Raw genomic sequence first — 12063 nt, 5'->3', positions numbered from 1 at the left:
CTTGGAGAAGGAAATGGAACCCACTCCAGTATTCTTGTCTGGGAAATCCCATGGACACAGGAGCCTGGCGGGCCACAGTCCATGGGGTTGCTAAGAGTTGGACATGACTTAGCAATTAAACAGCACAACATTTTCTCCACAAGTTGTGAATCCATAAACTCTGAGACTTGGTCAGAGTTGTTCATGGAACATAGAATATAGAAGAAGGTCAGGACTGGGTTTGAATGCGTCATTCTCTGCCTGGCGTTTACCCACCAGAAGAAACTTGCTGTCACTATCTGTCTGCATAGTTGGTCCAGTTATCAAATGGCAATTTTGGTCAGGAATCATAGATACATAAATACCTAAGGCATTTAATTTTAGCCCTTCAATATACAAATGTACATCTATTTGTCATTTATGTATATACTTTGCAGTTTCTAGTTTGGGGTTAAATGGAGAGGAAACTGAAGCATTTGTGAAGCAGTCTGAGTATAGAATATTCCTCAACTTTTAACATTGTCCTCCAGTATATCCAGTTCTCCTGCATGCATGCAAGCCAAGTCGCTTCAATCATGTCCAACTCTTCTCAACCCCATGGACTGTAGCCTGCTAGGCTCCTCCGTCCATGGGATTCTCCAGGCAAGAATACTGGAGTGGGTTGCCATGCCCTCTTCTAGGGGATCTCCCCAACCCAGGGATCCAACCCGTGTCTCTTTCATCTCCTGCATTAGCAGGCGTGTTCTTTACCACTAGCACCACCTGTGAAGCCCATTCAGCTCTCCTACCCATATCTAATTTGACCATAATTGGCATTTATCAACTTCTACCAAGGCTCTCCAAGGCTTTTACCTTAGTATTCTTAGGGGAAAATAAAGCCTTTCCTTTCATACTTGTATTTTACCTGTTAAGAGTTACATTTTTTTATAATTTATATATTTTTATATTTATAAAATATATTTTATATTTAAAATATAAAAATAGTTATATTTTTAACTATGTAAATATATAGTTAAAATAATTAATACAAATATAGTACAAACTGGTAAAATAGTATAAACACATTAGTGTAAGAACAAAGACAACTAGGTCTTTGTAAACGTACAGTCCACATGTGGGTGCAAAGACGGCGATGTTCTAGGCAGCAGACCATAACCTTGAGTGTCCAATGTACTTTGGTGTCAGTTGGCAGATTGTACAGATGACCTAGAAACAAAGCTTAGCAAACTTTCTGTCAAGTATCTAATCGTAAATATTTTAGGCTTCTCAGTATACACAGTCTCTGTCACAGCCACTCACCTCTGTTGTTACAGAACAAAAGCAGTGATAGACGGTACATAATTTAATACATCAGCAGATGGACAAGACTGTGTTTCAATAAAACTTTATTAATAAACACAAGTGGCAGCTGGATTTGGCCCCTAGATTTTGCTGTTCTGACCCCTGATCTAAAGGATGTTGGTTAATCTGCTAAACCAGTTAAGTGGAATGGTTAAGAGATGCTGTACTCTACCGTTACAAGAAACCTCACAATTTTGAGTGTTGTTACATATGAAGCATGTCATCTAAGAAATGGTTTAACCTACAAACTGAAATTGACCATAAGATTTTTAGTTATTTCGTTAAAGAGACAGTATGCATCAGCCAGACTGCCTGGGTTTGAATCTTTGTCATCATTTACTAGCCATGTAACACTGGGCAAGTTAACATTTCTGTGCCCCATTCCCTTCTCTAGTTTCCTCATATACAAAATGGGAATAATGACAGTTGTAATTGATAGAGTTGCTGTGATGATGAATGAATTAATGCAAGTGGAGTACCTAGTACAGAGCCTGGGGCATGCACACTCTCAGCTGATGTTTAATGGTGATCGTGGCAGTAGTAGAGTTATGTGAGATTTTTCGTTTTAGCAGTTATCTCTTTCTGTTTTTGGTGTTTCTGTTCTTCCTTGTGGCATCTCCGCTAACTGCTCATGCTTCCTACTAGTTACATAGACCCTCTTGCTTTGACCTTAACCCTCCTTTTACTTGCCTTTGCAAAGCAGTGTCCTGTGCTCCAGCCTTACCTGTCTGCTTGACCTACCTAAAGTGTTGGCCTGGACCTGTTCACATTCTAGTAGGGGATTTCTCTCCAGAGAGCATCTTTGGGCAAATGAGGAAATGATGTACCTCCAGTGTGAGGATAAGGCCCTCAGGGTGCAGGACTTATGGGTGCCTCATGTCCTTGGGTGAACTGTAATAGGGGGCCCTCCATTCCAGGCCAATGCAGCTTATGCCAGGATGACAACTCGGCAAGCAGAGGAAAAACTGGTTATCAGCCCTCATCAGACTTCTCGGCTGGGAGCCTTCCTCAACCATCCTGATTACCCCCATCTCCCCACTTTTGATTGTGGGAAGGCAGCACCAATAGAATAACTCATTCTCAATGAGTGTGTGATAACTGGTGGAGGTTATCCCTCCCAGGTATTTCAGTTTTCCCAGGATACATTTCCTTATGTCCCCTCTCCCGCCAAAAAAGAATCATTAGAGGTGAAAAAAATTGATAAAGTATAGCAGGGATAAGTGAGTGGGGATAATTTCTTAAAAGAAATGCCTTTCACAATTCTCATTCTAATAGGTTACTCAAAGGGTATTTAAGATGCTTAAATCCACCATCATCACCTTTCTGAAACTTAAGGAAAAAGATAAGTGAGGTTCTTTTTAGCATTGTGTCAGAGTTGAACATAGCCTCTCATACCAAGCAGCGAAGTTTGCTGTATTTTTCACAACAGCGCCATTGTTTTCTCAGTTCATCAGACCTGCATTCTTACCTTGCCCTTTAGGATGACCAAACCCCACTCCACATTTCTGCCCGACTGGGGAAAGCGGATATAGTACAGCAGTTGTTGCAGCAAGGAGCATCTCCAAACGCAGCAACGACTTCGGGGTACACCCCACTGCACCTTGCCGCGCGAGAGGGACATGAGGACGTCGCAGCGTTCCTTTTGGATCATGGTGCATCTTTATCTATAACAACAAAGGTAAGAAAGTCAGTCTTAGAATCCTGCTGTGTCCCCCCAAATACATTCTCTTTACGGTTTCCTGCACAGTAATAGGTAGAAAAGCTGTACAACAGCATATATGCTTGGATCCCGGGATTAACATGACCAGCAAAGTCCTGGGGTGGGGCGGGGTAGCTTGTTGTATGTATATATACCTTACATTTTATTATCTTCTAATGAAGCCTTAGTGATGTCTGGAGTCAGATATTTCTTGCAAATTATTTGATAGTTTTAAATGGTGTTTTAAAAACATAGCCACAGGTTTCTCTTGCTGAGGCCAGGTCGACAAACCTCATTATCCAGTGGTTTTTATAGTACTTTCAAAGCAGGAGGTAGATTTTTCTTGGTTTGCTGTCATTGCTGCTTTGTTGTTGCTGTCTTTTCTGATTTATGGTTTTTAAAACTCTCAACTCTGATGCCTTGCAGTAATAGCCACCACCCCACCCCCCCGCCGACACACAGTTGAGAACGCAAAATGTATAGTTTTTCTTTGATCCTATGTAAACCTAGCAAGTGTGATAGCAAGATGACCTGGCCCATGGCATATCTCAGAAAGCTAGAAACTGGTGTTATACTCTCTTATTGGAAGGCAGAGAAGAAGCATTAATGTGTGATCAATGCTGAAGATAATTACAATATTTACAAATACTTGGAAAATTATCTGAACAAACTATGACTTCTTCAGAATTCACCCCCTGTGATTCTTTAGGCTTTTCAGTAGAGATGCAAGTTCCTGGATCTTACTTAATGTGAGAAAAAAGTAATGAGTGATGACGTTTTGAGTGCCCCAGGCCTTCCACCATGCCAGCTGCCCCCTGTCTCTAGATGGTTATAGTCCCATGAGGTCAAATATGTTGATAACCCTGTAGTCCCGGCCTTGTGCTTGGAGCCCTAGTGGTGCATGGTGACCAACTGGTTGATACCCAGATCCTTGTGAGAACTGGAAGTAAGAGAGAGGAGCTACTGAACTCTCGGCATCCAACTCACATGTTTATTGGGCTAGAACCATGTGTTTTGTTTCAGTTCACCTGCAGTAGCTGAGGTATGAGAACTTCTGACTCCTACATGCAAGGACTGGGCTGTATCTTCAGACATGTATTAATATATAGATGCAGAAATGGAGAAAAGGGTGAAGAGAGGCTCTCTTCTGGTGATGTGAGATTATGGGAGGTTCAGACTTGCCCTGGATTTTTCCAAGCCCTCCAAATCCAAAGTGGGCTTGGACCCTGCAACCTATTCTTCCCACAAGATGAAATCCCCAAGTGGCCCTTGAATAAGCCTCAGCTCCATCTTTCCAAATTCATCCTTGTCAGATACCTGAGGAGTACCAAGATTAGTGTCTCATTGTGGCTGAGCCAGCAGAGAGAGAAAGCTTAAATATCCTGCTCATCTTCGTTGAAAAGGAGACTCTTTCACTGTTGTCTACCAGTCTTGATCCTTAAATATAGGCTGCACTGCTCTTCACCATTAGAATAATGCATCAGTTCCAGAAAAGTGATGCCTCTGTATCATTTCTATTGTTACTGTTTTTATGTTTCTCTTATGCTTATGTTATTATTTTTATTTTTTATTTATTATTATTATTTATTTTATTTTATTATATTATAATAACATTAATGCTTATGTTATTATTCTCTTTTCAGAAAGGATTTACTCCCCTTCATGTGGCAGCAAAATATGGGAAACTTGAAGTAGCCAATCTCCTGCTACAGAAAAGTGCATCTCCAGATGCTGCTGGGAAGGTATGAGATCATCGGCCGACATGTAACAGGCCACTCCCATGATAACCACACAAGTGCTTCCTCATATTCACTGACAGCCACCTAAATTGTTAACTAATCCACACTTAAGCTTCATAGGATGAAAAACAACTTCAGAAATAGGAGGTCCAAATATTGTTGAAACTGGAATGTAAATTACACCTTGTATTGTATCCAATCTAATCCCATCTCCTAAATCTAGGCCTCTGATGTTGTCACTTTGACACTTGTTGTTTCTGCACGTGTTTTCAGAGCGGACTAACTCCACTGCATGTAGCTGCACATTATGATAATCAGAAAGTGGCTCTTCTGCTTCTGGACCAAGGAGCCTCACCCCACGCGGCTGCAAAGGTACCTGTCATTCAGCAGCATGAGGAGACTGATGAGCAGTGTCCTCCAGTCTCTTTATGTATATTTACTTTGGCTTCATGTGGAGCACCCTCCTGGTTTAGGCACCACTGAAAGATCATGGGAATATAAGCAGCCTTAGGAAATCTGTGCCTTCAGCTATTTAGTCAACTCATGTAGTAGATGCTCAATAAATATTTTCTTGTCCATTGATACTCCTTGCAAATCTAGGACATTCTAGAGCCTGGGGAAAATTCAGGAAAAAAAGGTGAAGTCCTCTTTAGCCAGATTAAAAACATAAATACAGCTTGAAGGAGTAAGAAAGTTCTCATTTGTCAAAGTTATAAAATATGTGTTATATTTTCTGGCCATAAAACATTGCCTTTGAGTAGTTTTTGTGTGTTTAATAAGTTGGGAGGTTTTGCTTATGTGTTGTTATTATTGCTAAGGAGAATCTGTATTCTTTTTTCAATTGATTTTATTGAAATATAGTTGATTTACAATGCTGTGTTAATTTCTGCTGTGCAGCAAAGTGATTCAGTTATATAGATGTATACATTCTTTCTCATATTCTTTTCCATTATAGTTCATCACTGGATATTGAATATAGAATCCTATGCTTTACAGTTAGAGCATCTTTATTCTTAGTGTTAGGTCATTTTTTACCAGTAGACACCAGAGATTTCTCATAAAAGAGATACTCATAGTGAATGGCTTTCTTATGACTCTGGTATTCTAATTTGAGAGGCAAATCATAAAAAGTTTGTTTAAAGATAGGTTAATATAGTTTGAGGGCAGGAGGAGAAGGGGATGACAGAGGATGACATGGTTGGATGGCATCACTGACTCAATGGACAAGAGTTTGAGTAAATTCCCGGAGTTGGTGATGGACAGGGAGGCCTGGCATGCTGCAGTCCATGGGGTCACAAAGAGTCGGACACGACTGAGTAGCTGAACTGAACTGAATATAGTTGTTGTTCCGTTGCTCAGTCATGTCCAACTCTTTGTGACCCCATGGACTGCAGCACGCCAGGCTTCCCTGTCCTTCACCATCTCCCAGAGTTTTCTCAAACTCACGTCCATTGAGTCGGAGATGCCATCCAACCATCTCGTCCTCTGTCATCCCCTTCTCCTCCTGCCTTCAATCTTTCGCAGCATCAGGGTGTTTTCTTTCTTTCTTTCTTTCTTTTTTTTTTTGATGCCAGCTGAAGAAGCTTTTTTATTACTTTTATGTACAGAAAACTCAATAGTGTACACTCAGCCCAGCTTGGTGGCCAGTTCTTTGGCCTTTGCCTTTTCCAGCTTGGCGATGCGAGCCACTGACTTCAGCCCCAGGACATTGCCTCCCCAGTGATGATGGATATCATCGTATCTGTCATTGTAATTGGTTCTGATGGCTTCCACCAGCTTAGCCAGGGCACTCTTGTCCTCCTCACACACTATTGTTGACTTGTGTGAAGGCTACGGTGGTGCATGGCTTCCTGTGGACCAGGCGCCCCAGCCTGGCCTTGCCCTTGATGATGCAGTAGGGAACCCCCATCTTGCAGCACAGGGCAGGCAGGAAGACCATGAGCTCAATGGGATCCACATCGTGAGCGATCACCACCAGCTGAGCCTTCTTGTTCTCCACCAGGGTGGTGACAGTGTTGACCTCTGCTCTAAGGACAGGTGGCCTCTTGGTGGGGACGTCGCCTTCGCTGGCGGCTTTCTTCTTAGCTCGGGCCAGCAGCCTCTGCTTCTTCTCTTGCTTTGTCTCTGGTCTGTACTTGTGGGCCAGCTTAAGCAGTTGAGTAGCTGTTTGTTGGTCCAAGGCCTGGGTGAATTGCTTAACTGCAGGAGGCACTTTCAGCCGCTTATAGAGAATAGCCCTTTGCCGCTGCAGCCGGATGTAGCGGGGCCATTTGACAAAGCGGGTGAGGTCCCTCTTGGGTTGGATGTCCTGTCCAATGCCAAAATTCTTGGGCCTCTTCTCGAACAGGGGGTTGACCGCCTTCTTGGCCTCCTGCTTCTTCACCATAGCCGGGGCCAGGGCCACCTTCTTCCCCTTGGCCTTCTTTCCCTTCGGCATCTTGAAGGGCTGGCGTACAGCAGGGTCTTTTCTAATGAGTCAATTCTTCACATTGGGTAGCCAAAGTACTGCAGCTTTGGCTTCAGCATCAGTCCTTCCAATGAATATTCAGGACTGATTTCCTTTAGGATTGACTGGTTTGATCTTCTTACATTCCAAGGGACTCTCAAAAGTCTTCTCCAACACCACACAGTTCGAAAGCATCTATTCTTTGGCACTCAGCCTTCAGTATGGTCCAGCTCTCACATCCGTACATGACTACTGGAAAAACCATAACTTTGACTATATGGATCTTTGTTGGCAAAGTACTGTCTCTGCTTTTTAGTATGCTGTCTAGGTTTGTCATTGCTTTTCTTCCAAGGAGCAAGGATCTTTTAATTTCACTGGTTCTGAGCAGATGGCTATGATCAGAGAACACTAGAATGATATGAACCACAATTTAAAAGCTGTCCCATTCTTTTCCTAAATACTGTTGGTTGAAGGAATGTTTAGCATCCTTCAGGCTTTTTGTATTTGTTATGCTCTTCTATTTGGGGGCAGCTATAGTGTTCTCCTTTAAACTGAGTGTTTAGATCACATCTCTTGTGCACACAAATCAAAGAACTTGAGCTGTTATAGATTACTTTGGGTACTTTCAGAGAGAAAGTATTCACGTGTTTTCTCCATTTCTCCAAATGCAATCTTTGGCAAGTATTTCTCTTCAGAACTTCTTTTCCTATAATTCTCAGTCATCTCTTGCCCCATCCTCTTCAGAATTGTACCCAGTGAACCCTACAATTCAAAATCTAGCCCCCAAACTTCTTTTCATTTGAGTGGCTTTTCTCCATAATTTTTAACCCTGATGTTCTATCATAAAGCCATGAAAAGCAGCATTATTCACAGTAGCCAAAAGGTAGAAGCATCCAAGTGTCCATGGTAGGATAAATGGTTAAACAAAATGTATAAACATGCAATGGAATGTTATTCAGTGTTAAGAAGGAAGGGAATTCTGACACATGCTGCAACATGAATGAACATCAGAGATATTGTTGTTGTTTAGCCACTAAGTCATGTCTGACTCTTTGCAACCCCATGGACTGTAGTCCACCAGGCTCCTCTGTCCATGGGATTTCCTAGGTAAGAATACTGGAGTGGGTTGCCATGTCCCCCTCTAGGGTATCTTCCCAACCCAGGGATCGAACCCACATCTCCTGCATTGGCAGGTGGATTCTTTACTGCTGGGCCCACAGGGAAGCCTCAGAGATATGCTGAGTGAAATAAGCCAGACACGTCAAAACACTGTATGATTTCATATAAAAACGGAAAGTAGAATGCTGGTTGCCAGGGGCTGAGTAGAAGAAGGACTGGGGAGTTAGTGTTTAGTGGGTGGAGTTTCAGTTTAGAGATGGATAGTGATAGTGAACGGAGAACAATGTGAATGTATTTAATGCCCTTGACTGTACACTTAAAAATGGTTACAATGGTAAGTTTTATGTAATGTATATTTTACCACAATTTTTAAAATGAGAAAAATTTGCAATGAAATTTGATAGTTATCTATTTCACTTTTTTTTTTTCACTTTTTTATTTTCATAAGTTTTTGAACCTGGGCCATTTTTCTTTTAAATACCCTCAGGTTTGTGGTAGGCAACCAGTAAATAATTAATAAGTGAGCTATTCATTCCCCACATGGAGAAATAATTTTGTCACAACTAGTGCTAATCAGTTTAGAATTGACAGAAGGCCTAAGTAATAACTAAAGCAAAATGAGCCCCATCCATCTTTCCATCCACAAGTAACTCTTAAACAGGTCAATAGTTGATATATTCTATTTCCAGTTGATTTCCAGCTTTGTGTTTTTCCATCAAGACTTCATGTTTCCCTATCTGCACAATATCTTTAACAAAGAGTAGAAAAACAGTTCTTTCATTCCTTCTAACAGCCTTTAGCCTTAGGCATATCTTTTATAGTCAGCTGAGCACAGGCTTTCCCAATAGGACATTCATTCTCTTTCCCATAGCCATGAGAGTCTCTGAAATGCCATCTCTTTTGCTTGTCCAACCATCCCTACTTTCTGAGACAGTGATCCTGTTCTGAAGGTTTTTCTAGACTTTGATCCTGAGTAAAAGCCAGTTCTATCAGTTAGGATTTGGTTCACTTGCTAGAAAAAAAGACCTAGCTACAGTGGTTTAAACTGATGAGGTTCTATTTTTCTTTTGTCATATACAGTCTGGAGGGAGGCAATTATTGATGCTGGTTCAGAGTTTTCAGAGGGTTGAAGATTCTTCCATTTGATTCTTTTTTGGGGTCTGTCTTTCAGATATTGTCACTCGTGCTGCCAGGTCCCCCTTTCAAGCAAAAGGCAGTAAAGACAGACAACAGGGCATTCTCAGTAGCTCCACATTTCTCCTTACGTTTCATAGGCTACTTCTTTCTGCAAGGGAAGCTGGGAAATGTAGTCTTCAGCTGGGCACACAGCAAAAGTTATTTTATTAAGGAAGGAGGGAGAATGGATATAGGGGAGGTAAATAGCCGCCGTTAGGGAGCATTTCTGAATTTAAGCATTGCTGAGGAGGGAGGGACAAAAACTCAACAAGCCAATCATGCAGATGGATATGACAGTGGTGACTTCCATGAAACTTCCACAGTTTACATCCTTGGTTTTTAGAGAATATGATGTGTTCTTTTTGCCCTTTCTTTTATAGAATTGCTGGCATATTTTCTTACTCATACATGTCCTAGAAACACAGTGTGACTTTAGGTAATGGAGGACAAAGGAGGGTGCTGAAAAACTAGATTGGTTCCTCTAATCCATTTTATCTAGATCTGTTTCCTGAGGCAGGACTTTGTGCTGGAAAGAGGATTGGCTTGAGTTCAGGTGTAACCTAGACACAGATTGTGGAAGGGCTAGTGAGCTGTAACTTGCTATTGGTGAGATTTCTCTTTCATAAAATGTACATTATAACTACTGACATGGATCAGTAGAGGTTGTGAAAATTTGGGGGGAATATATAAATATAGTGCTAAACCCACCGTAGTACTCGTGCTTGGAAAATCCTCCTGGACAGAGTCCATGGGGTCGCAGAGTCCGACATGACTGAATTGATTAAGCAGCAGCAGCAGCGGCGCTAAATATGTTACTTTGCTTATAATTTATATTTACATTTGCTCTTGTTTTTGTTTTTGTTTTGCTCTTGTTTTTATCTTGAAATGCAAAAGGATACATGGCATGTACTTTGTCCTCTGCATCAAGAAGGAAAAAGTATTAAGATTATTCTTTAGTTCAATCCCCCACTGTTTTATTTCTCTTCTGATAAATATATTTGTCTCCTTTAGTATGACAAATAAGAATCCTTTGTTTCTAGAAATTATAAAAGAGCTTAAGGAATTTAGAAATTTTTATTATAGATCTCAAGATTAATAACTCGTTTATCATTTGAACTATTTCTTAAGTCTTTCTGAGATGAACTATCCATTCTAAAATAATACCCTGAATTGTTTTCCCTTGCTTTATACTTTTGTTTGTATCTCCGATAAGGAGCTCAGGATAAACCCCTCAGTAATAATGAATAGCTTGTCTAGAGTTGGTGTACCTTACAGAGACACCAGAGCCTCTCTGTTTTGTTTAAGAGCATATGATTTTTTTTTTTTTTTTGGTGGAGTTAAAAGTAATCAAGAGGATTGTCACAATCTCAGAGGATGCTGACTTGCCAGTAGAGGTGAAGCAGTTACTGAACTTGAAGGTTATGTCAGTAGCAAAAGCAAAAAGAGATAAGGCGCATGGTTGGAAGCTGGACTCTGACTTTATCTGTGCTTACCACTCTAGTTAACTAGTGTTAGAATCTTGAATAATCAAGTTTCCTAGCCCTGCTTTGTGAATTTTTCCTTTTCTTCAGGGGTGGGGAGGGCAGTAAAACAGCTCACCCCTTCCTGTCACTCACTGTAGAGCTGGGCTCATTCCAGAGCTCTGTGTTTGGCTCTGAAGACGATCTCTTTAGGGTGTGTCTGAGCAGAGGGCCAAATGCTTCTCAGGTCATCTGGGGTTTCCAGATGGCAAGAGGTCAAAACTAAAAATAGGATATAAGATCTTCTACCCTGACCCATCCATCCCGCTTGGCAGAGGTTGGTTTCAAAAGAGTCTGGAAGTGGCATTTCCACTTCCTGGTTGATATCAGTTGATATCCAACAGCCTAAATCTTCTACAGTTGATTATAGAAAGAATGTTTGTCAAGTGAAAAATGCTGTCACACTAGAAGAAACCAATGACGTAGATATGAGGGTTAATTATAGTAGGCTAGCTGACCAGTGATCCAGCAGCTCCCACTGCCCTCTGAGTTGTTCCTGAACCGTCCATGTGGCTTGGAAAGATTCTGACTGATCTGTTGTCCAGGTTTGGATCATATTCTCAAATAGAAATTCTCTTTGTATTGTATAAGTTCCAATTATTCTTTTTTTCTTTTTCTGTTTTCTTTCTCTAAATCCTCTTGTCTATACCAAAAAAAAAAAATAATTTTAATTTTTCATTGGCATGTTTTATATAATAAGATTCAGGCCTGTGTCAAAATGTAGTCTTCCATTTCTCTTCAATGACCGAGAGGCAGGAGCATTCCATGAGGCTGGGGACCTTTCTTTGTTAGGACAGAGGACTCTGAGGGCTCTTGAGTTAGCTTATGAACAATTTGGCAAAGGAATTTTGCTTCCTTCCACCTCTGAGCAACAGGGATCAACCAGGAGAAGGAGCCCAGGGTGTTTTGAAAGCTCTAATAAACTTGACTCAGTCAAAGGATTTGCCAGTCACCGCCAGGCACTGGAGACACAAAAACAAGTTTGGAACAACACTTGCTCTCAACAAATTTGCATTTTGAGACAGATGCATGAAGAAGAATGCC

The 12063-nt window shown here is 41.2% G+C and overlaps 1 protein-coding gene and 1 pseudogene across 7 annotated transcripts in view; one reads left to right on the top strand and one right to left on the bottom strand.

Moving 5' to 3' along the window:
* The window catches only part of ANK3 (ankyrin 3), a 720826-nt gene that overhangs the window by 550479 nt on the left and 158284 nt on the right, over nt 1-12063 (top strand). For all 7 annotated transcript variants that reach the window (XM_061161588.1, XM_061161586.1, XM_061161587.1 and 4 more), the window contains exons 15-17: nt 2801-2998; nt 4663-4761; nt 5032-5130. In XM_061161588.1, coding sequence (XP_061017571.1) covers nt 2801-2998; nt 4663-4761; nt 5032-5130 — 396 coding nt within the window. The remainder of the gene's footprint in view (nt 1-2800; nt 2999-4662; nt 4762-5031; nt 5131-12063) is intronic.
* On the bottom strand, nt 6366-7214 carry LOC133070613 (large ribosomal subunit protein eL8-like; annotated as a pseudogene).

This window comes from Dama dama, chromosome 15 (assembly GCF_033118175.1).
Source record: "Dama dama isolate Ldn47 chromosome 15, ASM3311817v1, whole genome shotgun sequence".
Lineage (NCBI taxonomy): Eukaryota > Metazoa > Chordata > Mammalia > Artiodactyla > Cervidae > Dama > Dama dama.
Note: the sequence above shows the minus strand (reverse complement) of the source record. Positions and strands in the feature narration are given on the sequence as shown.